Source organism: Nelusetta ayraudi, unplaced genomic scaffold (genome assembly GCF_046127955.1).
Source record: "Nelusetta ayraudi isolate G7.1 ecotype Tasmania unplaced genomic scaffold, CSIRO-AGI_Nayr_v1 ptg000073l, whole genome shotgun sequence".
In the NCBI taxonomy this organism is placed as follows: Eukaryota; Metazoa; Chordata; class Actinopteri; order Tetraodontiformes; family Monacanthidae; genus Nelusetta; species Nelusetta ayraudi.
In genome coordinates, this window is record NW_027466123.1 from 1,144,693 (window position 1) to 1,172,654 (window position 27,962).

At 44.2% G+C, this 27,962-nt stretch overlaps 1 protein-coding gene and 1 long non-coding RNA gene across 5 annotated transcripts in view; one reads left to right on the top strand and one right to left on the bottom strand.

Annotated features, from left to right (window-relative positions):
• Positions 1 to 11,633, bottom strand: part of LOC142899534 (uncharacterized) — an 87,900-nt gene extending 76,267 nt beyond the window's left edge. The window contains exon 1 of the long non-coding RNA XR_012928782.1: positions 11,599 to 11,633. This is a non-coding gene — a long non-coding RNA (uncharacterized LOC142899534). The remainder of the gene's footprint in view (positions 1 to 11,598) is intronic.
• On the top strand, positions 39 to 27,962 carry jcada (junctional cadherin 5 associated a). Of its 4 annotated transcripts, none has more exons than XM_076043136.1 (7): positions 39 to 705; positions 818 to 887; positions 7,830 to 8,156; positions 15,340 to 15,795; positions 19,430 to 20,413; positions 21,281 to 24,783; positions 25,693 to 27,962. In XM_076043136.1, exons 4-7 carry the CDS (start codon positions 15,434 to 15,436, stop codon positions 25,725 to 25,727), a joined length of 4,884 nt encoding a protein of 1,627 aa, XP_075899251.1. In that variant the 5' UTR covers positions 39 to 705; positions 818 to 887; positions 7,830 to 8,156; positions 15,340 to 15,433; the 3' UTR covers positions 25,728 to 27,962. The 4 variants fall into 4 exon arrangements, with proteins under 4 accessions (XP_075899251.1, XP_075899253.1, XP_075899254.1 ...); XM_076043138.1 differs by having other exon boundaries at positions 7,970 to 8,156; XM_076043139.1 differs by lacking the exon at positions 39 to 705 and having other exon boundaries at positions 769 to 887; positions 26,336 to 27,962.

Consider the following 27,962-nt stretch of genomic DNA (forward strand, 5'->3'; position numbering starts at 1 on the left):
ACACTACAACCTCAGCAGCCGCGCACAAGCAAACACACACTGTATATCACTACCTTCAGATTATCCGTTAAAGGTCCGGTGTGTAATATTTATATAAATACCAGGGGTATTTATGGCTGGCTTAATATACCGGCCATAAATACGTTGATAAAACACTAAACTGACAAAGAAGAAGGTGGGTAAGGAATCCAGGTTTGCGTGCACAGGCCGCCGTAGTTCACGGGCAAGCTATGGAGAGGGGGGGGATGAAAGAGCGCTGCAATCTAAAATGTAACCACTTGGTGTCGCTATTTCTTCAAAATCTTCAAATATTGCACACTGGACCTGTAAATGCTGGCAGATCTGTCAGCGATCATCCCTCAGAAACTTTGAACTAGTTGAGTTGACTTGGACCACTCTCACCTTGTCTTGTGTGATGTCATCCACCCAGACCACTTTTACTCGGTCATGTGGTCCGGTATGAATCTCAGGGTAGGGAAAATAAAACGCAGTCATTCTGATAACTGCATTGATATGCTGTATTGTACAAAAAAAAAAAAAGTTTAATGACATGCGCACATTATAAACGACCTAAAATTATTTTTTTGTGTTTGTATTGGTAATATGTGGCTTACAAACATTCGGTTTTCTGTCTTAGTGAAACCAAAAGACCTTATTCTGAAACATTTTGTACGTAGGTTCGAGACAGACGAGCAGATGATGATGGTAAGGACGGACGTGCGATTGATTAGCCCGCTAAGCTAGCTCGCTTAACGCTTTTAGCACATGTGGAAGGTAAAATGACCTAACGTTTACATTTATGCGTTTCATATTTAAGCTGCTGCAGGCGGGAGACGGAGAAGGAGAGACCCGAGTGGATGAACAGTCGAGGCAAAGCAGAAAGACTGGTAGGCTGCTATCGTCTTATCATTGAGACTAAAATCGTAATAGTCCATTGATGGATACAAAATAAATATTTTTATTTGTTTATGTATTGTTGAGAACCAAACTGTACGTGTCTCAGAGGAAGAAAAGTTAACACGTGTGACAAAATAAGAAACAATGAGATACAACAACAACAATAATAATAATAATTCAATTAATTGTCTAAATTACTACAAAGACTTCTTTTTAATGAGTCAGGTCTTTTTATTGAGGTCGCTCAGGCCACATGAGATAACACTGGAATGTTCGAAACAACATGTCCTTCAAAATATCCTGTCATGGATCTAAAACAAACATGTCGGGAGGTTGTTAAGAAGACTTTCAAAGAACACCAAGAACCAACATTTTTCGTAGTTGCAGCGCCATATAGAGTCCAAAGAGAAAAAGTAGGGAAAGTGCAAAGTGTGCATTACAAAGATATTATCTGTATATAAATACGGACACACACACAAATGATTTACATATATAAATAAGTGTTGTTGTTGTTTTTTGTTTTTTTTTTAAAAAGTGTTTATAAATAATTATTTTATTGCACTGCGACAAGACTAAACAATGTATCACAATAGTGGGTTGTGGCAGCAGAAGGTGGCTAATGTGAGGAATGTTGGGTAATGTTTGCCTAACAGATAATCTCACTGTACTGCTGCTTAGTAGCACTTAGTCAACCGGCCTTGTGGCTCGAGCAGGCCTGCCTTCCTTCCAGTCCATTGTTATTGATGTTGGCCATTATTTTCCCCTTGTGCCCGCGTTTTATGTGTGACGGGTGTGTGTTGTTGTTATTATGGTTTTCTTTTCTCTTTTTTTTTTAATCGGACTTTTGTTGAATGAGGATTTTTGTTTTTTAATTGGTGTGACCCACACTATGCTTGTGGCTCTGTAAGATCGCTGAAATTTGAATTTCTTTTGATTGTTTTTAATTTATTTTATTGTTTTCTGTCTTTTTTTTGACAGCTAAGTTTTGTTTTGGCTCAATTGATGAGTTGTTAAATTTGGTTTTCTGAATTGGCTTTGTTTATTGTTTTGGATTGTTTTGCTTTTTGGTTTGATTTGTTTGTTTGGATTTTGGCACACATGGGGGGTGAGGGGGACACGCCGACATCCAGTTTATCCAGGCTGGAAAAAAGAAGCTAAGGATCAGGTAGATGAGTCTTCTCTTCCAAAAAAGGGGAAGGTGGGTTTGCATTACTGAACCTGAAATTATATTTTTATGTAGCTCTAGGGACGTTCTTGGCCTGTGCATGCTGCCCTTTATACCAGGCGAAATAGAAAGGCATTTAGGCCAAGATGGATTCCTTCCAAATCCACTTAGGACATAGGCGACATAGGAAGTAAAATGGCTCAACAAAGTAATAATGTTGGGAGGCAAGTTGTGAGCGTTGGTTGCTGGGGCCGCTTCCCTGATCCACTCAGCAACAAATGATTAGAGGACTTGGTGAATGCTAGTTGGTAGGTGGCATCTAGGAACTTGATTCAGATTGGTAAATTGAATTTAGGAATTTGAGGGATATTTTGAGGGACTAGTGTCCCGGCAGCAACGTAGTTATACTTCCTGTAGTTGGTAGAAGGCTCCAGCGGCGGGGGACCGATATCACCTCAACTATCGCCTGCCGTTTTAATTACACTCTGCTGTCATTGCTGTAGAAGCACAGAGTACCGTGCCCCGAAAGAAAAATTCCACTTCTGTGATTGTCATAAAGAACTGGTATCAAACTCCCCGAGCCTTAACCAATGGCTGGACGAAGACATTTAAAGATGTCCGTGTAATGGAAAATACGACTTTGTCTGAGTTCCTCAGGCGTAGCCTATGTAGGAAGCGAAGAAAAAGGAAGTGGTGAGCTCATATCCGAGGAGTAGTTGCCTAACCCTTGGTATGAGTTATATAACTGTGAGTATAATATGTGTGTGTGTATAATATATATATACATACACATATATATACACACACATACGTGTATGTATATATATATATATATATATATATATGTATATACATATATATAAAATCAGGGTTGCTTATCATGCTGTTTGCTCACACTTTCCTGTTATGGAACGAAAGAAAGAAAGAAAGAAAGGTTGGAGAGAGAAAGTTGAAGAGCTCAGTGGCCTGATTCCTGCTGCTGCACCCAGGAAAAGTACACAGTCTCTTATCTCTGCCATGGGCAAAAGCTGTGTGTGAAGCAGCTTGGTGGAGAGATGGGTGGGTGCAGACAGAGACAATGGAATTTGTAACTGGAAGGGTTTGGGGTTAAAAAAGAAAAGAAAAAAAGAAAAGTAAAAAAAAAAAAAAGGCACCCAACCCCCAGAGGAGAGTGGAAGAGAGTCCTTTTAAAGTTTCCTTTCAAGAAGGAGCGCTGAACTTGGAATGCCACCGATTGCATCTCACTACTAACGGTGCCTTCTGGGGGGAATGAGTGCGCCCTGCCAGTCAGTCACTGCGGAGACTTTACGGCGTGCACTCGGTAATTCATAACTTTTTAGAATTCCACGATGGACTTTCTGCAGCGGCTCCGCAATCCTGTGGTCAGCTCCAGTTGGCACGTCTCCTCATCCTGGTAACTGAACCTCTGCTCTGCTGCTCGATAGACTAAACAACACAAAAGTGGAGGCAATGGAAGGAGTGAAAGCGTAAACTTAATAGCGGGCTAAGCTCTAAACTTTGCTCTCTTGCAGAGATGGAATAATAATGATAATACGTTTTTCTTTTCTTTTTTTAACCGCCTTTCTAACACACTTTCAAACACTCTTTACAAAGATGCAGTAAAATAACAGATAAAAAGTAATACACAGTAAAAAGAAAAAGTAAATGAAATATGCAACCATACTCGGACAAGAAAAAACGAAACCAAAGGTGAAAAGACAAGTCTTAAACAACATAAGTAACCACTCCATGTTCCAAAGGTGTAGGATGAAGTTCATAAAATGAGTTGACAACCTGCACGGTTAGATTGCCGGAGAGAAAGGCAGCGAGAGAAGAAAAAAAAAAAAACTTGTCGCAAACTTGTACTTCACAACGACAATAACAGGAAAGATTAGAGCTGTTGGCCTAATGACTCAAAATGCACTGGCGCTGAGTGATAAAGTGAAGATAACACTGTTTGCGTCGCTTACAGGCTCATTTCCACACGAGAAATCACGATGTTCAAATCCCGCACTTGTAACTTTTGTGTTATTTTCGTCAAATTATTGGTTACCCCAAAACGGAGCGGACGAGCACGAAGACGGCTCGCAAAACTCACGACTGCAGAGTCGCGGCAAACCCCGGCGGCCTCCAGTGGGCTGCGCTCAACGCAAAACCGTTAGCACAGCACGAGCAGTGAAAGCGCCAGCTTTCCAGCGCACTTTTCTTTTTTTCACTTGTCAGCACTTTTTTTTTCGGTGTTAGCACTTTTTCTTTTCTTTCACTGTAAGCCTATGGGCCAATTCCAATTCCTCACTTAACTCCTCAATCTCAACCCTCGCCCTTAACTCCTCAATCTCGACCCTCGCCCTTAACCCTCAATCTTGGCCCTCAAAAATAAGTGTAACGGTTTAGAAATGGGACACCCCTTAAGTGCAGTTACGTCTTCAGACGGCCTTACGCCAAAGCTACGTCCAGTCAGTCAAGAAGACGACGACGACGACGACGAAGAAGAAGAAGGAGAAAAAGAAGAAGACGACGAAAAAGAAGAAGTCCTCCGTCGCTACACAACGATGTACACAAGCAACGTGAAGCCAGGACCGCCGGTCCGGCTGACAAACATCGTAAAGTTAAAAAAAAAAGTAAATGTTACGCAACAACGATGTCAATAATCCATAAAAAAAGTCTTAAACTAAGACAATAAAATGGTTTCGTAATATTTATATCTTTATTAAATACTTCCATTTGTAGCTCGCTTTTTTCATCACCATTTTTCAAAGATGTCTTGGCGAAAATACGCAATGCCTTCTGGGTAGCCCTTACTCCCAAGGGTGGTGCCGGAGAGTCTCAATATTGAGGGCGGTACAGCCCTTGAACTTGTCCCTCAACTTGACGTTCTGAGAATCGGGACAGCACTTGCACCTCGCGGGAGCGCGCATTTTTGAGATTGAGGGTTGAGATTAGGGGGTTAAGGAATTGGAATTCACCCTTAGTCTCTCTCTCTCAATTCCTCCCATGTGAATTGTGTCTGCATCTTTCATTATCTTTAGATGTGTTATTAATTTAACACATCAACATATTAGGAATGTTAACGATTAATCGATTATCGATTAATCGTCAACTAAGAATTTAATCGATTAATTCTCTAATTTAAAAAGTGGTCACATTGGACCCTCAACATTATTTACGGGTAAAATATTGTGTTTCTTACACATTTTTCATTGTGAAATTTAGGTTCTCATGAAAAATTGCCCTTTATCAATTAATCGTTAATCGATTGATAAGGTCAATCAACTAACAATTAACAAATTAATCCATAGTTTGCATCCCTAATACATGTATGTATATATATATATATATATATATATATATATACATATATATATATATATATATATATATATATACATATATATATATATACATGTATATTTCTTTTTAATTCTTGTCTTTCCATTGTACATGCTTCTGTAACTATGCACATGTGCCCAATGTGGGATGAATAAAGGCATTCTTATTTTATTCTTAACAGGTTCCCCAGGTTTCACACTGACAGAGTGTCAATAAATGAAGAGACCACATTGTCATTATTATGCTAAAAAAGTCTATTTTTTTGTCAAACACTGCCGTTGGAGAATTGAAAACAGACCCTGCACCACCGGGGTGTTGAGTCTCGCTGTGGCAGCGCAGGAAGTGTTCGGGCACCGGAAGCAGCCAGTGTTTGTTGAAGTTGGGCAGATGCCAGTGATTAGCAGACTAAATCAAAAGACGCGCCTTTTCCCTCGGCAGCTCTTCAAAACTCTGGTTGCTCTTTCAAGTCTTATCTCACGCCAAATTGCTTCTCACAAGTGCTGTTCTTCATTTTCCCCGGGCGCTCTCCAAAATGCTTCAACAAGTCATCCAGATATTAATAGAATAGAATAGATATAGTTGCATTGTTGCATCGAGAATATAGTGCAGAAGAAGGAAAATTGATTGATTGAAAGCTGAAAATATTTAGAGTGAGAAAAGACCAAACGAAACTCGTTTTTACGTCTACGCCGCCGTCTCCTTCACTTCATTAAGTCATCATTGACGTTCCCATCGACGTGGAAGTGCAACAGAGACCTGATGCAGGCGGAACGACAACACGGTTGATTGAAAGTGTATCTGACCGAGTGGAAACGCAGTCGGCGTCGGTGCTGTTATTGGCAGCGGGCTGCTTGCCACTGGCTGCGATTGGGCAAATGGGACAAACAATTCCGCTCCTTAGAAGGGGGTTGTGGGGGGGATCCATTTCATCGCTGAGGTGGAGTTATTTCCACCGTGGGGATGCAGGAGCCTGCCAGCCTTGCCTTAGTTTCAGGGGGGGGGGGTTGATGATCTGCAACATCTGTGTCAATATTTTTGGAGGTTCTTGGGGCGGTGGTGGTCCTCTGTTCTCCCTGTGAAGAGGCGGAGAGGGTGTGCAGCTCTCGGCCCGGTGGACGTGGGTCCGGATGATCCAGAATGCCCCCCCCCCCCCCGAAAAAAAACCAAACAAAACAAAACGCAAACGTTGAACCAGAGTAACTGCGGTTTGAAAAAAAAAAAATTTTTTTTTTCAAGAATGTCTCTGGAAGCAGTTTTCAGGAGGTTTGTTTATTATGAAAGGTTTAGTTGTAATCCCAGTGATTGGTACGTGTTCATTTGTTCTTATTCACCGTCGGGAAACCTGAAATGCCTTTATTGGCGTTTTATGACCATGCTGTGTAGTGATCGCGACTCACCCCTCGTATAGTAGATAAAGGAACGTACACAACATGCACTTTGTTAGCTTGCGAGCACAAAGCAAGTGTAGTATAAAGTAAATTTAAAAAAATGATTGCGTCCGATTCAGAAGTTGGAGTTCCTCAATGGCGTAAGATTCCTGAAAATGTCGAGGCGCAAGCCCCGATTGACCCGTCACGCTTCCCAGAAGCCAGTAGTAGTCCGAAGAGGGTGTTTTCCCAACGTGGGAGCAGCCCACGTCGAGTTACGTCTGCGGCTCTCTGCAGACATCTGGATCTGGATTGTGCAGTCGGTGAAGGCAGCTGCGTCTTTATAAAGTCCTGTCCTGATTTCATGACTCATTTTGGAAGCCTTTGCCTGCTCCACCAGGGGGTGCAGCTTTTTCTAACCAGAATGTCGTGGACATCTACAACGAGACAAAAAAAAAAAGAAAGACAACAGCGGTTTCTGGGACTGTTTTGAGCCTTCTAAGTGATCTTAAAAAAAAAAAGAAAACAAAATGAGCAAAACATTTTGTGATTTTGATGTTCAGGATGAATTTCATTGAGAATGTCTCTTTTTTTTTTTTGAAAGCTACCAACTGGTTTTGGTTGTCTGAAGCCGATGTGTTTTGAACTCACTTTCAAAACAAAAAACTCCCCCCGAAAAACCTGAAGCCCGATGTTTGCATCTGGCAAAATTTGCTGATGATGCTCAGCAATTGAGATAGAGAGAAATATTTCCATCGCAGCTGTTATTGACTGTTTTGATATTTGCACTTGTTGTATATTTTTAGGTAATTGCAGAACTGTATTAATCAAATACATCACAGTTAGTCATTAGTTTTGCTGTCTTGTGAGCCATAGGCGCTGGCCACCAGAAAGGTTCATTAAACTTAATTAAGCATTAACTTAAAAAAAAAAAAAAAAAAAACAATCCATCAATCAATCAATCAATCAATCTTTTTAAAATATAAAATAAAATATTCCGCAAATATTCAATGTTCTTTAAATACCCTACATGTTATTTCAGATTGAGTGACTCATGTAAACATTTCCAGATGTGCAGAGCCAGACTGGGTGCGAGGTGGTGGTGGTGGAGCAGCAGCAGCAAAGCAAGTCTCTCTCTCTCTCTCTCTCTCTCTCTCTCTCTCTCTCTCTCTCTCTCCCTCTCTCCCCCTCGCGCTATCGAGAGCAGGAGTGGAGGTGGTGGTGGAGGTGGAGAAGGAGGTGGTCGTGTTGCTGCTGCTGCTGCTGGTGGTGGTGGTGGCGGTGGAGAAGGTGGGCTGTTCCCTCGGCGGATCCCTCAGCCCGTCCAGAGAGCAGCGGAGCAGCGGCGAGGATGAGAGCAGGATACCGAGTCGGCCGCTCCACGACGCATCGCACAGGTAAAGAAAAAAGAAAAAAGCAGCAGGTCGGCCGCTACTCTCCGGTGTCAAAGTCGTCGTCGGAAATGCACGTCCTTGTTTGTTGTTTTTTTTTTTCCTTCCCCTTCCTCCTCCTCCTCCTCCTCCTGCTGCATTCACTGGAGCTGAAGGAAGGCTGAGGAAGGAGAAGCTGGAAGGGGAGACGCATCTCGTTATCCCCCCCCCCCTTCTCCTAACGGGTTGAACTTGCTGCTTATGGGGGGGGGGGGGGGGTCTCTACCTCTCCGTCGGCCCGGGCTGTTGCTAATATAATATCCCTCCTACCGCCGCGCGCGCGCCCGCCCGCCCGCCCGCCTCGACGCTTGTATCGGAACGACGAGCGGCCGCTCCAGATGTTGCTAACTTTAGCCGGCAGCTGTCCGGCCCGCCTTCGTGACGAGCTTCGATCAGCTGAAGGTTAAAGACGGCTGCTGCTGCTGCTGCTGCTGCTGTTGCTGTTGCTGCTGATGGAGCTGATGGAGCCGAGCTAGCGGCGGGGCTAGCGTTAGCGCCCCCCACTCTCATCTCCTCTCCTCTCTCCGCTGAAACCATAGAGGCCAAACTCTGAAATTACGCAGATTTCTAATGCGCCATCCCTCGACCCAGGACACTAATTAGCGCAGCTGTGAGCGTTTGCGCCGCCTCCTCCGAGTGCCTCCCGTGTTCCGTCCAGCCAGCTTTTACCGTTTTATTTTTATTATTATTATTTTTTTAACTCCATCTCGGCTCAATTTGAAGTTGTGGAATTATTCACCAATACCCCCACCCCCCCAACCCCAGTCTCAAGTGTATCGACATAGGCGACACTCGCAGGTGGAGTTACAACACAAGAACGACTTCAAACCACGGTGTGTGTGCGCGCGCTGAGGGAGGTTTGTGTTATGCGTAGCGGACCTTTCTTTTATTTTATTTTTTTTTTTAATGCATGACGACGAGGGCTGCTGTTGACCTGCAAGAAAAAGGCGAACGCAGCAAGGTTCTAACGTCACACAGCGTCCCTGTCAATAATTTCACAGGGGGTGAAATGACAGCAGCGGTCCAAGGTCGGTCCGTCCGTCGGTCGGTCCATCGGCTCCCGGTCACCCCGGCTTTGCGTGCGTCAGGGTCACGGGGATGAATTTGAAACAAATGGTGCAACAAAAGGGTCGAAGGCGGCCTCCGTGCTGTCACTTTTGTCACGCCTGCTTGTTTGCACACCGAGGTGGCTGCTGCTTGACCTCCCCTCACGCCACCACCCACCGTCTCCATGCATCCCCGTGCGTGCTTCTTGCCTTCAACTTTGATCGACGAAGCTAGCAAAAAAATATCCCTCCTTAAGTCAAGTCAGTCGTATGTATCCAGTCAATGTGTGTGTGTGTGTGTGTGTGTGTGTGTGTGTGTGTGTGTGTGTGTGTTCCAATCTTGAATACTAAATGTATATGTTTCTTTACAGTGCAGTCATATTTAATAATAGTCATAATATTTAATGCCTAATAGCCTCTATTTAATCGCCTTGCCTTGGTCACACTGATTAGAGTGTGCTTTATTTATTTATTTATGTTTTTAGTACTAGAATGTCAACGTTTTTTGTTTTTTTTCCCCTACCAAGGGTTGATTAATATTGTCCTTGTCTGAGCCGTCCTGTTGTTGCCTCGGCCTTAATTGTTTTTGCAAAACTGGTTTCCGGATTGATTGATCGATTAGCCGATTGATTCGCCAACATTGAAAAAAGAAAACAAACAACAACAACAACAACAACAACAGTGGGCCTTTCACTCCTCCTTGAGACTGAATTAGTGTGTCAGCGTCTAGAGGGGGGGTAGGTGGTTTAGTGTGGGGGTCGTGAATGGAACAAGGAGTGCGCCTAGAGAGGAAACAGTTCATTTGTTCCTTCTCACAGTTGCGGAAAAAGAAGCTGCGATGCGATCCCCCCCCCCCCCACCCGGTTAACTTTTTAAGCTAGCTCTGCAAAAGAGCGTCTGGGGTTTTGGGGTGGCTTCCTGGTATTTGCAAGGCGGCGCGGCTGTTGTATCCTTGTCCCAACAACCGAGACATATCCGAGCGTGTGAAAAAAAATATTTTTATTTTTTGTGGGGCTTTGTGAGCAAAAAACGGTGCGGCGTGGACCCAACTCACAAGTCCAACCCTCGCCGTGAGGTGCTAAGCCGGTGTTTTTTTTTCAACCCACTGCGTTCCGTGACGTATCGTCGTAAAAAACAGTCAATATCACTGAATTGGTCTAAAAACAAATTGTTGCGGAGTGGCTTTATGTGAGCCTGTTTCCCTCCCCGGATAAGCAGCTTTGTGTGCATCTAAACAGGTTCCCTAGGTTTCACATGGAGTGAAAGTTGAAATAAGTGAACAGACTGTATTGTCATTATTTGCTACAAAGTGTAATTTTATAATATTTGGGGGGGGTCGGGGGGGGTGTGCTGTGGCTTAAAAAAACATTTTGGAATAGTCTTTGGTAGGATGTGGTCGGGATCTAACCCACAACCTCCCAGTCTTCCGCGGTGGTGGTGGTGGTGGTGGGGGGGGGTTCTCGACTATCAGTCCGCACCGCTGCTTGCTCCTCCCTCCTTCCTCTTCCTCGTCCCCTCCAGTCGGCTCAGCGGTCTGTATTTCTAGGTCAAGCACCTTCAGGAAATCTGTTTTCCATCACTGACGAGCCGTAGCTCAAGCGACTCCGCTGACGTTTTTGCCCGGCTACAGGGATCCCCCCCCCCCCCCCCCCTCCTTTGAGGACCTGCGTGATGTCATACGTGATGAGAGCTGTGGTGACGCAAGGAAGGCGGGGGGCGGGGGGGGGGGGGGGGAGCAAGGGGGAGGGGGGGGTTAGAATAGGAGGCAGGCATTTCAGGAGACCGTGCGTGTCGATTTAAGCCTTCACTTATAGGCGGAAAAGGCCCGCCGGAAATTCCGAGAAGATGACATTTGCCGGACGGAGCTGCTGCAGCCTCGCTGCCTCCGCGACGTCGGACGATGAGCTCGTTAATGTCACGTCACGCGGTGAAGGCGCTTCTTTTATGTGCTTTGTATACTGCCTTGTCGCTCGCGTGTGTCAGATTTTTATCAACCACTTACATTTCACAAAGGTGCAATAAAAATGTGTCTGTCAGTATTATGTATATGTGTGTGTGTGTGTGTGTGTGTGTGTGTGTGTTTGTGTGCGTATATATATACTGTATATATATATATACTGTATATATCCGCTGTAATTATGAATTTCTCCTGAAGATCAATAAAGTATCTATCTATCCATCTAGATAACTTGTAAATAGTCCTTCATAATCTTTCTTTTCTTTGCACTATGTTGTTGCTGCAATTATGCAAATCTCCCCAATGCGGCTACTAATGAAGGCATTCTAATTCCACATTTCTGTCGCCGCTCTGAACGAAGCCCTCGAGAAAATCGCTGCCGTCTCATTACGCCGCGTTTACATACATGGCGGCGCTTTCTTTCGTTTTTTTTTTTTTCTTTTGTTGGTTTGTTTGTTTGTTTTCCTTGACATTCATCCGTCGCTTCGTCGCCACGATCGCGCCTTCAGTCCCTGCGTTTATTCCGGGCCGCGCATGCGTCTCCATCCCATCGCATGCAGTAGGCATGCACAATCCGTCTAATTAGCAGGGCGCCGTAGCGTGCTTGTCCTTTGATCACTGTGCTTCCCTGTTGATGAATCATGCCACCGCGTCATTTCTAGAGACCCCCCACCCCCCCCACCCCCCAGACCTTGACAGAAACTAATTGCCGTGAAGGCACTTTGCCACGCTTGGAAACGGCGCATGTTGGGGAATAGTCGAGTGTAGTGCAGGTGAGGCCCCGCCGTGTTATGAAACTGCATCTCGGTGATTAGCGGGTGAACGAGTGCCGGAAAGGTGGGGCCCCAACCGGCAAATGTGTTGGGTAGAAATATATGTCGGTCAGGTTGAAATCAGTCACAGTGGCTCAGAACCAGTGTGTGAAATACAGGGGGCTCCGGGGGGGGGGGGGGGGGGGGTTGACCCCCCCAGCTCCCAAATAACCCATGAGACCCCCTGGGCTATATATGTGTATATGTGTTGTTGTTGTTGTTTTTTTTTTTTTTTTTTTACCTTGGTGGTCAGCTAATGGCAGTCAGACCAACTTGAGTTCAGCATTAAAGAGTATTGGCAGGACAATTTTCTTGGATTAAATGACTCACGACCGAAACCCTAAATGTGTCTGAGGGTGACGAGTGGGAGTGCGGTGGAATGAAAACAACACCCTCCCCTCCTAACTTTCCCACCCTTTTTGCTCATCCCGCCTTTAATTTCGCTGCCAAACGGGGTGTAACTGGAATCGCGCTGTGGCAATATGTTGGGAGTGTCTCACCAAAATATCTGACTTTCAAAAAAAAAGCCAAACAAATGTTGCTATGGGGAAACGAATCAGAATCAAAGTTTGATTAGTACTAAGCAAAAAATATAATTCAATCGATTTTGCGAAGCCCCGATTCACAAATACAATTTGCTTGGCAGAGTGTTTGCCGTCTGCCTCAAAGGAAGCCCCGTACGTGCACAACAGCCCCAATACAAGCAGGCCAGGAGTGCAGCCAAGTGTACTCTGACTGGGGTCACTTGTTATAGATCCAACAACAAGATTGGAAACAATGTACTAGAGAGGTGTGGCTCCTGTTGGATATTTTAGAAAGCAGCATTTTCATTTTTTTTTTTTTTTTTTTTCAGTTCCAGGCCGCCCTTGTTGTTGTTTAGCACTTATTTTGCACTAATTTTCAATATTAAAAAGTTCATTTACAGTGTTTGGAATTGCTTTTTTGGGGGGTTTTCTGTTGCTTCTGACCTCCAAATCTACAGTTTTCCCACCCTGAGGCCAGTAATGTGTGCCGTCCATGTTGTCAGTCTGGACCACCCCGAGTCCTGACTGTTTGATTTTCTCAGTTAAACACTACCCCCCAAAAAAAAAGTTGACACCAAACTGTAAGCTGACATGTAAGCAGCGACAGCCCTGCATGGTATGTCCATCAGTCAGGGCGAGTCATGGGAATTGATGGGAATTTAGACCCCTTGAGGAGGGCGAAACACATGAGATCAAAACTGGGAAAACAAATAGCCGCACAAAAACATTTGGAGTTATCAGTAATTAAAAATCTGTGAAATCAGTATGTGTGTATATATATGTATGTATGTACAGTCAGTCGATTAACATTTTTAATCGCGATTAATCGCGTTAGCGTCCTGAGTTAACTCACGATTAATCACTTCTTTTTTTTTTTTACCCTGCTCTATATGAATAATATATACACACACACACACACACACATATATATGTATACATATATATATATATATATATATATATATATATATATATATATATATATATATGTATGTATATATATATATATATATATATATATATATATATATATATATATATATATGTATATATATATATATATGTGTGTGTGTGTGTGTGCATGTATGTATACAAATATATATGTATTCAAGTGCGGTATCTAACCACATCTATTGCTGTTACTGTAACGACTAATTGGCTGTCAGACAGCATTTGGGACGCTAAACTTAGTTGTGAACAGCTACGGTGTAAGTAAAACTACATTAGCTCGCACTGAACCCCGGGGCTTTCCAGGAGTTCCACAGCAGTGATGTCACCCCTTCCGCCCCGGTTGTATGGTGGTACTCCATTAAGCAACACCTTCCTCGACACATCAAATTGTGTCGTGACCGAAACGGTGGCCATCTTGAAAATGGTCGCCATCTTGAATTTTTTTGAGTGGCGGACACCCTTTTTTCACAAGAGTGCTGCTCGGAGTGCATTCGTGCCGAATTTGACGCTTGCGTCACTGTTTGAATAAGTGATGCAGGGAAAGTTTGAAAGAGATGTGCACTCAAATGGCTGGGTCTTAATCAATGGCCAAATACACACTGTTGACAAATAAAAACAGAGACCAGTGTTGACATATTGGCTAAAATCCCAACTGTCCTCTTCTGCCGTCTCAATTCTAAGCGTGCGTGCAGCGTTCAGTCCGTTACCGATGTCGAAATGTCATTCGGATTTTCCACGTTAAGCACTTGCTCGCTTGCGCGTGTTCTTCAAGAAGAATGGTGAGCCTTCACCTCGATTTGAACGCCCTTTCACGTTACTCCGCCGCCCACGTGCACTTTTCTGTGCAAATCTCCCTCATATATCTGAACTGTTCCTCCTAAAAAAATTGGATGTGATTTTCTTTCAAATGTCCTTATGTCGAAATTGCTGAAAAAAAATCGAGGCTTACTGTGTCACTTTGAAGGGAAAGCTTGTCGTCGGGCATAGCAACAGTAACGTGGGGTTGGGAGGGTGGGACTTCGTCAAGAGTGACTTGATTCAAACTGACCCAAAACCTTGCTTCATTCATTCTGATCTGTCTGTAAAAATAGATGTCAAGACCTCCTTCATAGGTAAAAAAAAAATCTCCTGCATATAAAAGCTGGGTGCCCCAAACCCCTTTTGCAACATACACAGCCTCATGTTACTATTTGATGGTATTCTTTTGCACACACACAATGTGATTCACCAAACTGGGTACTGGTCACTGTGGCTGTTTGCGTCTTTTATTTAGCACATTTGAAAGGCGAGTATTTTTATTGGCATTGGATTAGCTTTGTGCTAAACATTTGCTACAAGTGGGATTAACTAATGCTTTGGGGCAGAAGCCATAGACCCGGCATGGACAAAACTACAGCCAGGGGGCACCATGTGCGGCCCATTAAAGCTTTTTAATCCAGCCCTCCGAACTTGAAGAAATGATATTATTGGTCAGTTGGTCATAAAATAGTTGTATTTCATCCATGTGTTTTCGTCCATTGTCTTTTCAATAAAGACCTTGTAGGTCTTCAAAGACTTAGATTTAGTCTCCATCCATCTGCTCCTGCTCCGGCCCTTCTGTCAAATTTTACAACCCGTTGTGGCCCACCACTCGAAAAGGTTTGCCCACTGCTGCAATAGATGACCTGTTATAAAGCCATTTGACATGAGGTACAAACAGTCCTGGGTTACAGTTTGGACCTTTCGCTTGCCGTCACCATGTATTCCCCATGTTTCAAAAGCAACAACATGCGCAAATCATTATTTGAGGAAATGTTACAAGTCCTTTTTTTTTCTTTTTTTTTGACCGTGTTCTCTTCCCTCTGCTTTTTTTGTTCTCAGTATTGATCTGAGCTGTGCAGCCGTCCTCTGGTGAGCCTGCCGCCACACGCAAGGAAGAAATAGAGACATCTCGACATCGTCCACAAATGTGACCATGTACAGTGTGGAGGACCTCCTCATCTCCCATGGATACAAGCTTCCCAAGCACGCCGTCTCGTCCTCCACCCCAACACCAACCGCAGTATCCTCAACCTACCCGGCTCCCTCGTCCTCACTGCCGTCCTACAGCAAACGCCATGAGTTCCTGGAGGGCATTCCCAGACACTCCAGGACAGTGAACGGCTATGAAAGGAGCCCCTATGGGAACAGCGACGGAGCCGGGCACTCTCAAGTCCACGTTGGAAGCTGTTCCAACAACAATGAATCCAGGGACAGGGGTCAACCCAGGGGGGTCGGCTTGAGCAGGAGCCAAATTGACATCCACTCTTTGGGAGATTCTCTGATATCAGACAGTGGGTGAGACATCGTAACCTGCGGTCTATACCATAGATGCTGCATCATTTCTCCTTGTTATGTTTTCCTGATGCTTTCTTGACAACGTGTAATTCCTTCAGGTACTCATGCACGTCTTAGTGCATTCAGACCTCAGCTCAAAAAAGGTTGAAAAACCTCTTCCCTAAAGGGACCATCGCTACTTCCCCTAGTCTACAGTTTTGGTCTTTCGTTTCCAGGTGCCGCTGTAGTTCCGATGAGCTTCCTCCATCACCATCAGGTACGGTGGCCGAGAGCTGCACACATGCTGCAAGCACAGAAACGCGCTGCAAGAGAGAAACGCTGTCAAATTCACAAAACAAAACGGAAGTGCACCAGGCCACTAGGGGGCACCAAAGTGAGGGATTGACCAACCCTAAAAGAAGTTGAATATAAGGGTGCATTTCCCCTTTAGCAACATCATTGGAAATTAGCCGATCTACATAGCTAATGTAAGTGTGCTGGTATTTTTTATTTTGCTTTTTTTTTTTAAATTATGTTTTTGGCAACGGCCAAACTAAAGTACTGTTATCGGTGTTGCGAACGTTAGCCATTGCAACAACTTTCGATACCTGGCGGTTGCGATTGTATTTAATGGTGGTTAGAGAGACACGGATATGGGGAGGTGTGGATTTACTCAGCAGATAATGGTACTCTAGCGTGACCGTTGCCAAACTTCGCACGAAAAGCACAACAAATGCCAGCATGCTAACGTTAGCTTAGTATATCAGTTAGCGTCCAATAAGGTTGCGGAAGTGGAAACGTACCCTCTACTTCCACCTCTACCTCAACTAATACAGAGAAATACATCGTTCTCTCGGTTTAAAGAGGGACAGATCCCGCTGGGTTGGTCAATCCCTCGGTTTGGTGCCCCCTAGTGGCCTGGCGCGCTTCCATTTTGTTTTTGCGAATTTGCAGCGTTTCTCTCTTACAGCTTGCATTTGCAGCTCTCGGCCACCATAATCAGGTCAAGAAGGTCCAAACTTCTCAGTTAGGACCTGCTTTACCTTCTCCCTCTTCGTCTGCCCTGGATTTGCCCTGCAAATTCCAGAAAGTCTTTTTACGTCAGACCGACTGTGTAGCGTCGCGGCGTTTGGCTTCTTTGGCGACGTCATTTTTTGAGTTTATTGCAGCCTTGTTTTCATGACCTGCTCTTTTTTTTTTTCTTGATAGCGTGTTTGTCAAGACCGAAATGTCTCATAAAAAGTCTCTAAAGTTCTCACTCGGAGTTGGAGTAGCAGCTCGCTCACCTCCTCCTCCGGTTTCACCTCCGCTTTTTTGAGCCTCTGGGTGTTGCCACGGCCGGGTTCACTCACACTTACACAGGAAAAGGCGGCTGTTTTTCTACAGTTAGGGTTTTTATGAGGACAAGGGAGACACCCTCACTCTCTGAGTCAGTCACTTGGCCGGTGAAGCGGCAGCAGTCCAACGCCCCCGAGAAAATAGTCCGACATATTTCTCCGACATATTTTTAGACGTTTGAGCAATAATACTATCGTCGGCTTGTTTTCTCCCAGGAATTGGCGGAGCGTCCGTCAGTAGGACAATCAGTAGCATCAGTGGTTTTATCTTCTTTCATTGTTATTTTTCACTTAGGGATCGCAATCGTTTCCCAGTAAGTTCCCTGCCCTTTGTACGTACCGCGCGTCGCTGCCACCGACTGGGTGGTGGAGTGAGGTCCTCGGGTCGGCCCCGCCTCCGCCCACGCTCAAGCCACCTCCTCCGTCTCGTCCCAGGGTCCGAGGATCACCGGCCGGCCTCAGCATACTACCTCTAATATTTGGACCTATATGTTTTTTTTCCTCAGTTACAAACATTATGCACAGTGCAATGCACATGCTGTCAGTGATACAGAATAAATGTCGGTTTCATTTAAATATGTATATGGGAGCGAGCCTCTGTTTATCTCCCTCTATAGTTAGGCAATTGAATCCCTCAGAGTGGGGGGGGGGAAACATATTTATATTTTTGCCAATACTGTCACGTGTGTTTTCTGCTCAGAAGAAATTGTATTTTACTGTAACTGAAACAAACTAATGTAGCTGTTTCCATGCAGACTCATCAGACTTTTCACCCTTTTTACTCCCATTTTTCTTTGGCTTGACTTCCGCGCCCGCGCCCGCCCCCCCCGCCCTAAACCCCCACCGCTAATCCTGTTAGCCACCAGCCAGTGACAGAGAATCTGAAAATAGTCAGATGACCTTGAATAATGTCAACGGTAGGGTTAAGTGGGGTTTCTTTTCCTTTTACTCTTGTTTTCATTCCTTCCAACGAGTAAACCGTGCTTCGCGTCGCCGCCTTGCCTGCGTCACCCGGGCATTCTTGTGGGATTGTGGGGATTCCGCAGACGTTTGTTAAGCGCGTTGTTTGTTCATCTCTCCCCCCCCCCCCCTCTCATCCAAATCCGTTTCGCCCGGCAGCTTCGGTGCTCTGTAGATAAGGAGCAGGCGTATATTGGCACTCCCAATAGGAGAGCTGCTAAAACCCAATTACAACGATATGATGATGAAAACGTCACGCTGAGAGATGCTCTCAAATTCAGCCGATTGACAGGACGCCCCCCCCCGTCCTCCAGCAAACATCCCTGGTCAGTGATGGTCGTTGATTGAAATGTCAAGGGCACCGTGTGGCCTCAGTCTCAGGAGTACGTTCACATGTGCTTTGGTCTTGTTTTTACTGCCTGCCAGTCCCTCTTCAAAAGTCTGAAATTACTAGACTCTACACAGAGCGCTATTAGGTCTTGTTGAGATCCTTCCTTCCCACAGTCATCATCTAACCTTTCTACCAGAATGTGAACCCAACTGCCTTATACTGGATGTGTACTGATTTTTACAGACACAAGCTGTTCTTACTATTCATCCATCCCGCTCACTCCCTCCTGCACTCAGGGTTGCAGGGTTCTGCTGGAGTCTATCCCAGCCGTCATTGGGCGAAGGCAGCTATTAGACTACAGTTTGGTTGAATGCTAGTAATTCTACCGATCATCCCATCAACTGCTCAAGAGGAGCAAAATGGAGTGTCAATGACACATCCTCTGCTTTGTCGAGGACGTCTGGGACTTACAGCTCAGAGTGACATTGTATAATTAATTACATCCCATCATAGCAACTGCACACCCCTCTGCTGTTCATTTGACTCCATCTAGTGGCAAAGAATAGACTCAGTGTCTACTCCACTTGTCATTTCGTAGCAATTACAAGCTACGTTAATTCGCTTCGAGTGTTGCCCTATTTTTTTGAATTACATTGTGTGTATATATATATATACATATACAAATACATATACATATATACATATATATATATATATATATATATATATATATATATATATACATATATACACACATACATACTATATACTGTATATACATACATATATATCTTAATAGTTCATTTTATTTTGAAATAACCCTTATAATCCCTTCTGGAGGTCAATGCATGCAATGCAAAATTGAAACTTGATGGAGGTTATACAGAGCACCAGCAATATTCTTCTCTCAGCGGGACTGGCCAGCAAGCTATCCAATGTATTAATAATCCAAAGGAAGATTCAGGTTCCATTCATTTATCCAATTAAAGTATAATAACGTTATTCTGAAAAATCTGTGTCTTTTCAGGTTTTGTGATGGCACCAAAGGTTCTCAACTCCAGTCCAAGAATGTGTCCTACTGGAGAAGAAGAGGGCAGGACTTTAGCGTCCTACTGGACTATGCTGACTACAGAGATTCTCGTGGTGGAGGACCGAGGGGATATGGTAGATCAGAGGGACCTCAACAAACCACAGAGCAAGAGTTATACATGGAGCAAAGTCAGAGGTTAAATCAGGGAAGGCAGCGCTGGGCTGCCCATGCTCAGGCTCAGGCTCAGGCACAGGCTCAGGCTCAGGCTCAGGCTCAAGCTCAAGCTCAGGCCCAGGCTCACGCCCAAGTTCAGGCACACTTCCGAGAGAGAGAAGCAGCTCTCCATCAGTGGAAAATGGTGGCCCAGAGGAAGTGTCAGAGTCACGTGGCAAATGAGTGGCATCCGGCCGTTAACTTTCACCGCCAACTGTCCCAGAGTGAGAGTGAGCGCTGGGCACAGGAACAGCAGCGGCCTCATGTCAGGACACTAGAGGGCATGGTGGTCTACCCACGGACCAAAGGTAAATCCCAGTCTCTACCCAGAATGCTGCAGCCTGAGAGCCTGCAGTACGTGGACTTTGCCTCATCTGGTCAGCAACTCCACAGGCGGGTCAGTGGTCACCCGCTGTCGCACCACGACATCTACAGGGCACCAAACAGGCCTGAGAATGGCAGACCAGCTAGCGCAAACCAACTCTCAACGACACCAAAGCCCCGCTTCACGCGACCCCCAAGACCTCCCTCTTATGAAATGCACCAGCAGATCAGGGGAAGCTGTGAGGTGTTGTCTGGGAGAGACTCAGTTATTTCCCATGCAAGGGACCGAACACCGCTTCCAGTGTCGAGGGCCGGGGGCCCTCAGCTAGATGATTTTGCACAGGATTCTGGACCTCCTGGATATATCCCACCCCCGTCCTATAAGAGAATTCCAATAATGGGTGGAGTGTGTCCGGGATATGGTGAAATTGCTGTGGACTACAGGTAAATAGGCATTTTTTACTTCTAAGCATATTTGATTTTGCCAGTGAAATACTTGATTTTGGTTTTAATATGAAATTGTATATGTTGTAAATATCATTTATTCACAGCCAAACCTGAGCTCATCATTTTTAATTATTTGTTTGTTTCTGTCCTCTGGTTGAACTGAATATACAGAACCTTTCAAGAGCTACTTTTAAAAGTAAGGATGTGTGGAGAAGCTGTCGCTGAATACAATGTTATTCTTAAACGTCAAGTATGTAATATTTGGAGATTTTGAAGAAGAAACAGCGACATCAAGTGGTTACATTACAGATTGCAGCCTCTTTCACGCTCCCTTCCCCTCCTGAGCTTGCCTGTGAACTACGGTGGCCTGGGCAACCACATCTGGATACCTTGTCCTTCTTCTTCGTTGGTTTATTTGAGGGCACCAGTGTTCACCCAAAATACAAAACACTCTGTCAGGCAGATAAATTGTCCACAGCAGGCTTCCTTGGAAATATTGTGGTGCATTATGGCCTCTTCCTGGGAGTAGGACCCTTGATCAATGGATATTATCATATATCTATGTATAGATTTATTTGATAATTGTTGTAAGGGTAGGAAAACAAAATTACTTTTATTGTACTGCGATTATACACTTTTATTGATGGGCAGAATAATAAGCTTTTACCAACATAAAAATCATAAATCCAAATATTACACACTGGACCTTTAAGAAGTATTTTGCTTGTTGATAGGTAGCAACATACCTCTGTAGGTGAACAAATGCCAAATCTATTTATTTCAGCCTTCAGTCTTCCTATATATCTTTTTGTCTTCTTGTCTTGTTGTTTGGATAAATTGTAACTATTTTTTTTCAACTCACAGGTACAAAGGCAGTGTGTGCCAGCAGTTACAAGTGGCTCCAGATGGTTGTCACTGGTTCACCAGACATCCAGCTGGTCCTTTGCTGGATCCCAGCAGAGAGAGAAGCATGGCTGGCCAGGGGCACCTGTACCCCGTGTATGCTTCCCAGGAGTACCCAGGTGGAGGTGTCCAATATATCCCCTTCGATGATTCACGGATTCGCCATTTTTCATCAGCCCTTGGTGGCAACTCCTTGACAGATGCCGACAAGATCCGACACATCCGTAATGAGCTTCCTAGCGTCACTGTGTCAGAACCTGTATCTAACGACAGTGCCTTTTTACCCCCACCTTTGGGGTCATCCATCGCAGCCAAACTGGCCGATGGTGCTAACCAGACATCTTCTAGCGACATAGACAATGACAATAACAGGTGGCACAGTGATTTGCACAAAGAGACTGTTGATAACTTCCCAGCAACCGACCAAAACTGTAACAGATATTCCATAGATCACCGTCCTCCTTCGTCTAACTCCTCAGCCTTCCACGCACCACAGAAAAGGACTTCTCGACATGGATCTGGCTCGGATCAGGTCTTTGCGGAAACCATCACACAAGTGAAGAAAATCACCCCTTATTCAGGGTCAGAGAGCATCAGAAACAGCAAGAGACGGGTGAGCGAGACCATTTTCTGCCTTGTGTCTGTACCAGTCCACACACCCACTAACGTTAGAAAAGACTTATCAGCAGATCAGAACAACAACCAGACAGTACAGAGCCTGACTTATGCAGACACCTTTGCCGTGGGCCTCAAAGAGAGTCTGAATGTAAGGAGCAAGTCGGTGAATGAGATACCAATAAAACCCCACTACTTTCACATACAAACCAGCAGCACATCCTCAATGAGGAACTACAAGAGGGCTCCTTTGAGGAAAGAGATAATAGATGCTTGGGCACTTCAAGCCAGTGAAGAAAAAGAGCTGTGCTACGCTGGGTCTTGGCCTGGAAACCAGTACCGCAACCAGGAAACTCAGACTGGCTCACCCTTAACATTCGTGAAAAGTACAGAAGTTGAAAGCCCTTCGAAGGATCAAGATTCTGCTCAGTCCGTCTCTGACGTAACCGCAGACAACGCTCTTGAAACAGGCACAAGCTCTCATTTTGGATACCCAATGGCTGGGCAGAAAAACCTTCACCTCTCAAGCAACAGCGCCTTCTCCCGACTCAACCTTAGCCCCACAGAACTACCGTTACATCCATTCCTACAACAGGACCACTCATCTCCAACCAAAATCCTGAACCAAAAGGACCAGCTGACACAGTATCTCAAGAAGAGCAGCTCCACTCCCACAGAGAGTGCAGAGCAAGAGGTCTTTGGTCAGTTTCTCTTGAAGCCGGTAAACCGAAGACCTTGCGATCTCATTGGTGCACTTGAGAGCATTAACAACGAGATGGAGGCCACAATCACTAAAAGGCCCAACATTGGATTTCTGAACAGGCTGAGTAAGAAAACAGAGCACATAAAATCAGAAGCGTGTTTCACTGCTTGTCCAGAACCAGGAAGGGAGGCTATCAGTCTTCCTTCACTGCACACTGAAAAAGGTTTCAATATCAAAGTCCGATCAAAGTCTTTGGCCTCTATGGATGTAAAAGGTGTTCTTTTGAGGCAACAGGTCAAAGATGAGACATCAACAAATGACTTGCCGAGCCTCCAAGGCCAGTGTGCGACAGACAGTTGCCACTTTCCTTTAGTTTGCCCCCAAAATGAGCCAAACCGGCTGTATAAACAGGACATTCCAGTTCCCCAAGAATCCTTGCTCAAAGATGTAGGGTTAACAGTATACACAGAGACTCCGGGTGGTCCTGGGCAGCCGACCCAACTCTCACTTTCAGTCCGATCTCCAATTGACCTCAAGGGGCTAAGTCCGTCAGAGGTAGTGTCACGGCACACTAAGACAACAGGTGACAAGGACAGTGGTATCCATCACAATTCAGAGAAAGTAGCTCAGTCTGATGCAGCGCTTCTAAAAAAGGCCATGTCCAACAATGCATACTCTTCTGGGGGTACTGTGAATTTGAAGATTTGTCGAAGTTTCAGCGAGGGCAGCAAATTGCCTCAGGGTGGTTTGTCGGATGATAACAGGTCGACCAGGGATTCGTACGCGTATGGGAAAGGTGATTATTATAAGAAATATGTAATGTCCAAGTCTCGGTCATATATGAATAAATCAACCGTAGCAGATAGAGACTTGGATAACGTACTTCCTCTAGAGAAGACAAATTCTTTACCTGCAGAGGACCTCAGCAAATATTACGAGGTGAAACATGCAAAAGGCATTCCTGAAAATGAACCGATAGAGCAGAGGGCTGCCAGAATCCTGGGTATATCTGTCCCAGTGGAAGCTCTGGTTGCGGTCAAACAACAGCCAGAGGATACACGTGACGATTTAGATGCCGCTTTTGATGGGAACCTGCAAAGTCAGAGTGATGAGACAGAGCAGGTAGTTGAAGAAATTGAACTTCAGGGAGCAGAGGGAGACACAGTTAGGGTGACAGAGTCAGTGGCGATTCACAAAAAGGAGAAAAGACAAAAGCACACCAATAGCAAAGAAGACGATGCCAAAATTCAGTCCGTTGTGGTCCTAGATCTGCCTGAGTTTCCGCCCAGCAAGCTTCTACTTTCCCTGCCCGTCATTGCTGATGAGAAGCGGGCACTTCGTGTGAATACCATGGACAAGAGAGCCAGAGGTGGCGCATCCAAACTGATGGAACCCCTGCAAGATAAACTAAACTCTTCCTCATCTGCCGATTCTTCAGCCAGGTCAAACTCTGACCAGATGGCTCATCTTGAAGACGAGGACTTGGTGTCACGGACGAGATGCCGCAACCTCAAAGTTTCAGAGTCTGACGTTAGCGATGGGGACGGAGGGCAGAGTGAAGTCCAAGGAAATATAACTGAGAATGGCGTGGCGTTGCAAGGAGAGGAAGACGACAAACTCAATGAAGAAAGAGGAGGAGGAGGAGGAGGAGGAGAAAGACAAAACTTAGAACGTGAGAATGTCACAGAAATGCACATTGCGCTTGGGGATCCCGAAGAAGACGTGGGCACACCTCACAGAGAGGCCAATCGGGAGATGTGCGAACGAGAGCAAAGAGGAGAGGAGGGAAGAGGCATTAATGCGGAGATTGCACTACTTGTAGAAAATGAAGGGATGAAGGAGGTTGACGTTGAACTCAAAGCAGAAGAAGCCAAAGGAGAGGTGGGACCGGGAATCGTGGAGGAAAAGAATTCCGTGGCAAAAGCGGGAGTAAAGCAGAAGACAGCAGGCATCAGTCCAGCCGAAGTCACTCAGGGTGCTGCTGATGGAGGAAAGTCGCTCAAACCAAGGCAGCGGAATAAGCTCCAGAAGCCTCCCTTGCTCCCGAAACCTCGCAGTGTTCTCAAGAGAGAGACGGCACTGCCTTTTAACACTGGGACCCGTGGCCCCGCCAAAAAGGAGGATGACAAAAAGCACTCAGTTTCAGGTAGGTACCAAAATAAAATGAAGGACGAAACCTAAATCTCTCTGGATACCAACAGCGTCACCAGACCTCTGCTTACCCAGAATACTGTAGTAATAGTGTGGTAGCCTTCACTAAAACAGAGTTTTTGTGGTGGAGCATTTAGTGCAAGGCTGGGCAAACTTTTTGACTGGTGGGGGCCACAATGGGTTCGTACATTTGACAGAGGGGCCGGAGCAGTGTTTTGGTGGCCCGCCTCATAGGAGGAAAAATGCATCATGGGATATGTAGAAAACATAATGCCAATGAATAAATTAACCAAAGCAAAGTTACGTCAAAGCCCCACTGGATTTAATAAAATGACTCAAAACACTGAAAAAATGGATGAAATACAGTGATTTTATGACTCACTCACTATTGATATAATTTCTTCAAGTTTGGCGGGCCGGATCAAAAAGCTCTAACTGGCCATATGTGGGCCCCTGTGCCATAGTTTGCCCACACCTTGTGCTAGTGACTGCTTTGGTTTTTTTTTGTTTTTTGTTTTCATAACAACCATAGTGTCAGCCTCTTACAAAGGGTTGTACTGCCCCCTGGAGGCGGGAGATGTGAACACGCTTGGGCACAGCAAAAAAATGAGTTAATGGGAAAGATCCGCACGCGAGTTGAGCATGCGGAAGAACCTAGAGGAAACTTTAAACGAATATTTTCGTGTCGTTTCGTATCGGGATTTCACATCTTACTCACTTATCAACTGCAACTATGATATTGCTTTCATTACCTCAAACATGAAGAATATATTTGAGTTATTTGTACCAACAAAATAGTCAATAGAGATAATTAATTTAAAAAAATAAAATAAATAAATAAAAATAAATTCCAGTTGCGTTTCTTTTTCATTGGTGGCACCTCCTTTCTCATTTTTCTCATCAGACTCATATGACCCAAGTCGAGTGGAGAAAGTCTAACCTCTGACCTCCAGCCTCTACCGATTTGGAAATTGGTCTTTCGGAAGTGAACAGGCTTCTGCGACGTCAAAACGCTCTCATGTCATCTTCCGGCTCAGATGCAAAATAACGGCACCGCCAGTGCAGATTTTTTTTTTTTTTTTCCAGGGCTTTTTCTCTCCCGTACCGTCCTCACACACCCTACTAAACTTATTCATTTTTGCTCCGGCAAGTGAGTGTCTTTATTTCGACGTTGCGTTTCCGTTTGCTTCCAGTGACCGTGCATGTTGTTTAACTCTGTTCTGCCCTTCTTGAGTCGGAGTGTTAAAATATGAATGTAAAAGTGCTTCTGCTGAAATAAGGAATCGTTAACACGCACACACACACACACACACAAGAAAAACAACAAAACAAACGATAACAAGAAGAAGGCTATAGTATTGCATAACAATCAGTATTTTATCAAGGTTATTTAAAATTTTATTAAGAATATAAAAGATAATTTTAAACATTTATTGCTGAAGAAATATGTATTTTCTTATATGTGCTTAGATTACAATAGATTTTTCTTGGGAAGTTTTGTCTCTGGATGTATTACTATTTAAACCTGCTTTTTATCTGTTCAATAGAGAATGTATTCTGAGAGTCTGGATTGCCATGAGAAACACTGTGGTCCGTGATTAGCTTTTATTTAGGAGCAATAGTCGTCCCGCAGCGGCGTCGAATCTGCACTGCTGGGAATGATCGATCTTTAAGTTGTCAGCGAGCACCTAATTAATCTCTGCAAATGACGCGAGGCGGCAATTGTTGAGGAGTTCCCACCCGTGGGCGTCACTCACATGTATCACAAGTGTCTGATTAAAGTCTTGCTTTTGTTCATCCTCATCCTGTAGAAAAGGTTTTTTTTTCTGTATTTTTTTGGCTATCTGTGTTTAGAACTGCAGAGTTTGTTTTTTTTTTCCTGTTGTGGGATCTTGTTTTGTTGTTGTTTTTTTTATTGCTTTTTTTCCCACACCAAATGACAAATGTAGCTATTTTGAGCGCAGTACCCCTTGCACACAGTAACACTGCGAAGAAATTCACTTGTGTGACACATGTCGTGTTGTCCATTTACACAAATGATTAACTCTAGATGTCAGTAACTGACTACATTGTCTTTAAAAAAGAAAAAGAAAAAAAAAACTTTTGGCAATAAGTATAATAAATACGCAAAGTTGTGGCTTAAGGCAGATGCTGTACAGGAAGTGTTGGGATACTCATTGAGTATCAATATATATATATATATATATATAAATATATATATTTTGTAATTTAATTTTTTTGACACATCAGTGCTTCATAACACTCATCTGTATTTAGTTGGTGTGAGGGAAGAGGATGCAGTGGGTAGGTGTAGATGATATGCTGTGGGTAGCAGCCAAAACGTAAAAAAAAAAAGAATATATCAGTGCTTTATAAGATGTGAACATAACTGGAAATTTGTTTACAATCCTTTTTATTTATGGGGGTAGCAATACGAGAATCTCAAACACCAAATCAAACCTTTACGCTATGCATTGGTCATCTACATTCACCGGTTTCAGCACCAAACTTGTAACCCTAAAAAAAAACCTTCCAGTTTGCTCGTAATTTAATCTAGTCGTGCTTAATGTTGAACCCGATGGATCTGGTTGTACACTTGCATGGAGGTTGTCCATGCGAGGTCCTAATGTTGTCCCGTTACCAGCCCAGCACCTGTACCTCTGTGTTCCAGGTAATGTGTTATCTGGTCATTCTTGTAGGTCTTTTTGTACTTACCTTCTAAAGTTCTTTGTAAACATGATAGACTATCGGTGCACATCTTGATTTGATATTTTCTATTTTCATACAGAGGTACGTTCAGCTTCTTTTTATGCGGCCTTTTTTTCTTCCTCCCCCCCCCCATCCCCTTTTCCTTTTTAGTGCATGAAATGTGTAAGAAGTCATGGAGAGTAGGTGTATTTGGAATATAATAGCATTTGGTACAATAGAGTCTATCCAATAAACAACTGTTATTTTTCATATAATGTATATTTTATTTTTTGAATAGTTATGCTACATATTTAAAACAGAACAAGGTATTTTTAGATTATTGTAAAAAAGGGAACCGTTTGTGAATCGATGCACAATGTTTGTCTAAAATTGAGGTTATTAAAAAAAAAAAAAATGATCAGAAATAGACAAGTGTGTGCCACTGTTCAATGCAAAGTATCCCAAAATAAAAGTATTTGCATGAAA

What these genes read in the sequence shown, in the direction of transcription:
- jcada (XM_076043136.1), top strand. Translation starts at nt 15,434, where the DNA reads ATGTACAGTGTGGAGGACCTCCTCATCTCCCATGGATACAAGCTTCCC. An exon ending in TCTCTGATATCAGACAGTGG is followed by an intron (nt 15,796 to 19,429) that starts GTGAGACATCGT and finishes GTGTCTTTTCAG; the next exon opens with GTTTTGTGATGGCACCAAAG. An exon ending in CAAAAAGCACTCAGTTTCAG is followed by an intron (nt 24,784 to 25,692) that starts GTAGGTACCAAA and finishes TTTTCTCATCAG; the next exon opens with ACTCATATGACCCAAGTCGA.